The 7,305-nt window shown below is 38.7% G+C and overlaps 1 protein-coding gene across 1 annotated transcript; it reads left to right on the plus strand.

Annotated features, from left to right (window-relative positions):
- The first annotated feature begins 3,569 nt into the window (after window positions 1-3,569).
- On the plus strand, window positions 3,570-6,786 carry LOC107947812 (uncharacterized). Its single transcript, XM_016882331.1, has 6 exons — window positions 3,570-3,859; window positions 4,049-4,133; window positions 4,434-4,872; window positions 5,440-5,653; window positions 5,884-6,081; window positions 6,660-6,786. The coding sequence occupies exons 1-6, from the start codon at window positions 3,570-3,572 to the stop codon at window positions 6,784-6,786; spliced, it is 1,353 nt and encodes a 450-aa protein (XP_016737820.1).
- Window positions 6,787-7,305: the final 519 nt, after the last annotated feature.

The following is a 7,305-nucleotide window of genomic DNA, read 5'->3' on the forward strand; positions in this document are numbered from 1 at the left end:
CTTTAGGATTATTATATGTAAAAATTCGGCCCAAGCAGCCCATTAAAATTCCTTGGCCGAATTTCCCTCTTAATTTATTAATTAGGTCTTTTTTAAGTTTTCCTAATAAGATTAGGAAATAGATAGAAGGCCTATTAATAGGCATGGCCGGCCACCTTATTGAACACATTACAATTACATTCAAAATTTCAGATTTGTTTTGAGTGAAAATTCTCTTTGAGTTCTTCAAGAATTTTCTCTTGAGTTTTCTTTAGAAGTAGTTTTAACAATCTTTTTGATTGTGGGAGCCATCTTCAGCCTTCTTCTTGCCATTGATCTTCATTGGAGGGGAGATTAGAGCCGTTTGAAGGGAGTTGTGAAATCTTTCGGGATTTCAAGACTTCTTAGGACTTTTCTTTATTCTTTTGTTGTTCATTCTTCTTTATTAAATTTTGCTTGTGCCGTTTTGTTGAATAATTTGGAATTAATTGTTCTTGTTTCGTTTCAGCCATTCCAAACTTCAAGATCTGATTCGACACTTCCTTGGACATAAAGAAACGTTTTTGATTCACAAAAATCCCCCTTTTCTTGCTGTCCAATCCCTAGAACTAGTGTCCATTGATTTCGCAATCTATTTTTAATTCAGTTGCTGTTTTGTGTCCTTTGATAGTTTCGGCTGATTGGAAGGTAATCTTGGGGCTTAATTTCATGTTCTTGGCTTCCAAGAACATCTACTCATAAGTGTTTTGATTCTTGCCTGTTCTTTATTGATTTTGGAATTTTTAGTTTCCAGATCTAATTGATTCTAATTAAGTTTTGCTGTTTCATTTCAAATCCAAACGTTTAGAGTTTTCGTAGGAGTTTCCCGTGACTTGATAACTCGATCTTGGTCCACGGGCAAACCTCTATCACTCTTGATGTATTTTTTTCACTCATGCCTTTTACCGCTCCAATCCATCTCTCGAAGTTCTTGAAGGCTACCTTAGACCTAGTAGCAACTCGTAGGTCGGCTTCAAGGGGCTAAACAAAGGAAAAATGTTGTGGGTAAAGGTAGGCTTGAAAGAAATTAGTTTTTGATGAGTGTGGCTGAAAACAGGTTTTAAATTCAATAAGAAGATCAGGAATTGAAATTTTCGAGCTAGAACCTCTTTTTCTTTTTAATAACACAAAACGAGCTCCCACTTGTATCTTTACAACTTTTGTATTTGTGCAAATTTTTTTAATTTCATATTTTTTTTAAACTTTTTGGGAGTTTGAAAACAACAAAAATGTACCTAATTTAACTAGCTCTAATGCCAAATGATACAAACTCCTATTGAGATTGAAAACGAGTCGTAAGTTTGCCCGATCGTTAAATAAAGTAGTTGGCTTCGTCTAACAAATTGGCTAAATTAAAACGGGATAAATGTTTAAGTAACGGTTTAAAAACAAATTAAAAAGTGATAGTATGATGGATGGTAGGCTTAAAACAAGATAGAACCTTTAACAAGGGTTAAAGACTCGAATCTTATATGTTTTAAATTAAAAATGGATGGATTGAAAACAGACCAAGACCCGCTATCTAATGAGATAGGAAGCTTAGGTATTGGATTGAATTCCACACCCGAAATGGTGATAAGTTCAAAAAAAAATTTAGATTGACGCCACTAGATGCTAGATAAGTCAATTTGAACCTTGAAGAACTAAGAGAGCGAATAGCTCACAGAATAAGAAAAGTTTCATTCAGAATCAAAAGTTCTTTACAAATACAACATTTGAGCTATTTATAAGCTCAATAAGGTCCAGCCGAATAGCCTTTAATAATTACAAGTAAATGAGATGAAGTTGACTTAATATTCAGCTGGAAGAATTCGTGAAGCATTTTCAATGATTGGATGGCCATTGAGTTACTCGAATAGCCACTTAGTCTTCAGCTGAAAAAGTTCATGGAACAACTTCATTAAGGCTGTCCATTGGTGTGCACAAAGAGTCTGGAGGATGAAGGTTGGTCCCTTGATGTCCACGAATAGCCTTTGGCTATTGACTTAATACTTGACCTGAATCTAGCAATGTTCAGCTAATGAAATAAAGGCTGGAATTAAATGCTTCCTTGAAAGAGCTGAATGCATGAATTGCCATTGAATGTAAAGTGCAGCAACCGAATGGTCATGGTGTGAACAGATGGTAATGAAAGGTCTTTGAGTGTGAACAACCAAAATAAAAAAGACATGGTGCTTGCTGGCTATTCAGTTTTAAGAGCAGAATTATTAAGGTGCATTCCTTTGCTGAATGGTCATCTAGAAAAATGAGAAGTTCAGCTTCAAGGTTCATGTTTGACCTAATGCATGCTTCACAATTAATGAGTTTATTGAATCCGCAAATGCATGCATGTCTAGCTGCCAACTAAACAACCTGTTTAAGGCACATTAAACAAAAAGTTAGGACACATAATAAATATGTAATTGAATAAGACAAAACATAAATTAAATCTATCCTATTTTGAACATATTTATTAAACATCAAAACATGATTTTAATTTGTAATGGACTAGGACAAAACATCAACATGCTGTATATTTAAAATCAATTAAAGACACATAAAATATTTAGAGAAATAATTAAGCTGTAAGAATTAAAGCATAATTAAATTAAAACTAAGTAATTAAAATTTCTATGAAATTGCTAGCCAAACTAGCTAGCTGAATTAGACTCAACCTCGAGTAAATTATAAGTGTTTCTAGCTAAACCATCCAGCACTTTATCTTCCTTCCAAACTCGCTCCACCATAGCCGAAATAGCATCTTCGAATTGTTTGGTACGGGCTCGAGTAATCAGTCCACTAGGCAACTTGATGGAGTCTTGATTGGTTTCAATGGGATCGGTAGGCAAGTTCGTATCGTCCCCCCTCTTAAAAACGCTTTGTCCTCAAATCGTCACCTGCATCAAAAGGAGATAAATCAAATACGTTAAAACTCACGTTGATATTGTACTCACCTGGTAAGTACAATTTGTAAGAGTTTTCATTTATTCTTTCAAGGACTTGAAATGGACCAGCCCCTCTCGGAAAGAGTTTAGACGCTTTTATGCGGGGAACCTCTCTTTACACATTTGAACCCAAACCCAGTCCCCCAGTTCAAAAACAATGTGCCTTCGACCTTTGTTTGCCCTTTGCACGTACTCTTCGGTCTTCTTTTCGATATTGTCCCTCACCCTTGGATGTAGTTGTTTTACGAATTCAGCCTTACACTTTCCATCTACATTTCAAAGTTGATTAGAGAACAAAGGCATTAGTTTAATTGGCGTTAAAGGATTAAAACCATAGACTATTTCAAAAGGAGAATATTTTGTACCAAAATGTATAGAACGGTTATATGCAAACTCCACGTGTGGTAAAAATTCTTCCCACGTCTTTAAGTTTTTCCATATAATCGCTCGAAGCAACGTAGAAAGGATTTGGTTGACAACATCAATTTGGCAATCCGTTTGAGGGTTGCAAGTGGAACAACGAAAATTTGCAAGTGTACACAATTGCAACAAGTAATAAAGTGACAAGTAAATGTCGTGTGCCTCGGGAGGGGGCATATCGCCGACCAATGTCTGAATCGAAGCAACATGGATGTACGTGTGGATGGCAAAATAGAATCGAAGGAAGATGAAGAAAACGAACATGAAGCCACTACCGACGAAGAAGAGGAGTTGGAACATGTGGTAGTCGGTGAACTCCTCGTTGTCAAAAGGAGTTTAAGTCTCCAAGGTGTGGAAAATGAACAACAACGAGAAAATATTTTCTACACTCGGTGTCAAGTGCAAGGAAAAGTCTGTTGTGTGATCATCGATGGCGGGAGCTGCACTAACGTGGCGAGTACCCTCATGGTGGACAAATTGGGGCTACCGACATCCAAGTACCCCAATCCTCACAAACTCTAATGGCTCAACGACGGCGGTGAGCTAAAGGTGACCAAACAAGTGCTTGGGACATTCTCCATTGGAAAATACTCGGATGAAGTGCTGTGCGACGTAGTGCCAATGCGCGAATGGCATCTCTTACTTAGACGTCCTTGGCAGTTCGATAGGTGAATCATCCATGACAGGTATACCAATAGGTATACTTTCAAGCATTTAGGCAAAACTGTGAAGTTTGCACCATTAACACCAAAACAAGTCTATGAGGACAAAGTGAGACTAAAAAATTCTATAGAACAAATGAGGGAAAAAGAAAAAAATGAGAGTTCGAAAGGAAAAAAAATTGAGAAAAAGAAAGGAAAAGTAAAAAAAGAGAGTGAAAAGAACGAGAGAAAAGATATAGTTGAAAGAGAAAAAGAATATGAAAATATAAGTGTGTTTGCAAAAAGTAGTGAAGTTAGAAAGGTAGTTTTGTTTAGGCAGCTGATCCTTGTGCTCATGTACAAGGAAAATTTACTTAACACTAATGATTTATCCGAAAATATCCCTTCTTCTTTTGTGTCTCTTTTACAGGATTTCAAAGATGTATTTCTGGATGACGTGCCAAGTGGGCGGCCACCTCTTGGTGGGATCGAGCACCAAATTGACTTTATGCTCGGAGCCGTAATCCCAAATCGACCAGCATACCGGACTAATCCTGAAGAGACCAAGGAACTTCAACGCCAAATGAATGAACTTATGGTGAAAGGTTATATCCGTGAGAGCCTTAGCCCTTGCGTCGTTCCATTGTTGTTAGTGCCAAAGAAGGATGAGACTTGGCGCATGTGTGTTGATTACTGCGCTATAAACAAAATTACTGTCAAGTATCGACATTCGATACTGTGGCTTGATGACATGTTCGATGAATTAAGTGGTGCCAAACTAGTTTCAAAAATTGACCCCAAAAGTGGGTACCACCAGATTCGTATGCGAGAGGGCGACAAATGGAAAACTATGTTCAAAACAAAACACGGTTTGTATGAATGGTTGGTCATGCCGTTTGGCCTAACCAACGCTCCTAGTACGTTCATGAGACTTATGAACTATGTGTTGTGATCATTTATCGGAAAGTTTTGTGTCATTTACTTTGACGATATATTAATCTATAGCAAGTATTTGGAAAAACATGTAACGCACCTGAGGTCTGTTTTGGAGGTTCTCCGAAAGTAGACTTTATATGCTAATCATTAAAAGTGTACGTTTTGTTCTGATAAAGTAGTTTTTCTAGGTTTTGCGGTCAGCTCGGAGGGACTCGAGATGGACCAAGAAAAGATTAAGGCAATCCAAGATTGATCGAGATCGACAAGCATTAGCCAAGTGAGAAGCTTCCATGGCTTGGCAAGCTTCTATCGGCGCTTCGTGCCTAATTTTAGCACCTTGGCCGCACCATTAACTAGCATAATTAAGAAAAACTCTGCCTTTCATTAGGGCGAAGAGCAAGAAAAGGCTTTTACTATTATTAGAGACTATCTTACTAAAGCTCCGTTACTTGCCTTGCCTGATTTTTCTAAAACGTTTGAAATTGAGTGTGATGCATCAGGTGTAGGAATCGGGGCTATGCTAACTCAAGACAGAAGACCAATTGCTTATTTTAGCAAAAAATTGAATAGAGCCATGCTGAACTACCCTGTCTACAATAAGGAAATGTATGCTCGCATTCGAGCTCTTGAGACGTGGCAGCACTACTTGTGCCTGGAGGAGTTCGTGATTCACCCCAATCACGAGGCGCTAAAGCACATCAAAGGCCAGCACAAGTAGAATAAAAGGCATGCCAAATGGGTAGAGTACCTAGAGTCATTTCCTTATGTCATCAAGTATAAAAATTGTAAAGAAAACATAGTGGTCGATGCACTTTCGAGAAGGTATACGCTCCTGTCATACCTAGATTCCAAGTTACTTGGTTTGTATTTCTGAAAGACTTGTAAGCTACTGACAATGACTTTGGTGAAATCTATTCTGCCTATGATAATGTAGCTATTGACAGGTTTTATAGGCACGAAGGCTTCATTTTTAAGGAAGGAAAATTGTGTATCCTGCAAGGTTCCACTTGGGACTTGTTCGTAAACGACGCACATAGTGGAGGCCTCATGGGCAACTTTGGCATGAGGAAAACATTGGCTATGCTCCAAGAGCATTTCTATTGGCCAAAAATGAAGTGGGATGTCAAACGAGTCTACAGACGGTATGTGACGTGTAAGAGGCCAAGTCTATGATCAAGCCACATGGACTGTACACGCCGCTTTCGATTCCCAGACTTCATCTTTTGGTTTCCTATGAATAAAATGGGGAATGATTCAATCTTTGTTGTTGTTGATCGTTTTTCTAAAATTTCACATTTTATAGCTTGCACAAAAACTGACGATGTTGTTCATGTTTCCAATCTATTCTTTAGAGAGATCTTTTGCTTGCATGGAATACCAAGAACGATCGTTTCGGGTCACGATGCGAAGTTTTTAAGTCACTTCTGGTGATCATTGTGGGGAAAGCTAGGGACTAAGCTTTTGTTTTCGACCACTTGTCATCCCCAAACGGCCGAACTGAGGTGGTCAATTGCGTCCTATCAACATTACTTCAAGTGGTCATCCGAAAGAACCTAAAGTCATGATAGGAATGCTTACTGCATACAGGGTTTGCCTACAACCGATTCATGCACTCGATGACTAAATATTCCCCTTTTGAAATTGTTTACGGGTTCAATCCTTTGACACCATTAGATTTATTGCCTCTACCTAACGATCAACTTGTTCATGTAAATGCTAGGAAGAAGGCTGAATTTGTGAAGAATTTGCACGAGAAGGTGCGAGCCAACATCAAGACAAAAACCAAGATTTATGTACAAAAGGCAAACAACAGTCGGAAGAGAGTTGTTTTCGAACCCGGTGACTAGGTTTGGATTCATATGCGAAAAGAGAAATTTTCGACTCAGCGGAGATCCAAACTACTACCTCGAGGGAACAGGCCTTTCCATGTCTTGGAGCACATAAATGAGAACTCTTACAAACTTGACTTGCCTGGTGATTACAATATTAGTGCGAGTTTCAACGTTTCTGATCTATCTCCATTTGATGCAGATCCCGACTTGAGGACAAGTCATTTTGAAGAGGGGGGAATGATGCGACTGTGCCCCGGAGTGCATCAAGCTCGAGCAAGGACCCCGAGACACTTCCCCAAGGCCCAATCACACGAGCTCGGGCCAAATAATTCAAAGAGGCCATTTCGGCCTTAGTGGAGTAAGTTTGGGGCGAGACCTTGGCTGGACACTTCAAGGAGGATCAGACCAGATCCATGAGTTCTTCTTGCAACCTTTTGCAAGCTGAATTAAACTCGAATTCAGCTCCATGAGCTTGTTTCAGCTCAATCGAACTCGTCTTTACTTTTATTGTTTATGCGATTTAGCTTGCAAGAC

The sequence above is a fragment of the Gossypium hirsutum genome, chromosome D04 (genome assembly GCF_007990345.1).
Source record: "Gossypium hirsutum isolate 1008001.06 chromosome D04, Gossypium_hirsutum_v2.1, whole genome shotgun sequence".
In the NCBI taxonomy this organism is placed as follows: domain Eukaryota; kingdom Viridiplantae; phylum Streptophyta; class Magnoliopsida; order Malvales; family Malvaceae; genus Gossypium; species Gossypium hirsutum.

Coding starts and splice junctions, on each gene's coding strand:
- LOC107947812 (XM_016882331.1), top strand. CDS start 3,570: ATGGATGTACGTGTGGATGGCAAAATAGAATCGAAGGAAGATGAAGAA. Junction 5,654..5,883: donor CACATCAAAGGCCAGCACAA/GTAGAATAAAAG, acceptor AGCTATTGACAG/GTTTTATAGGCACGAAGGCT. Junction 6,082..6,659: donor GTCAAACGAGTCTACAGACG/GTATGTGACGTG, acceptor TGTAAATGCTAG/GAAGAAGGCTGAATTTGTGA.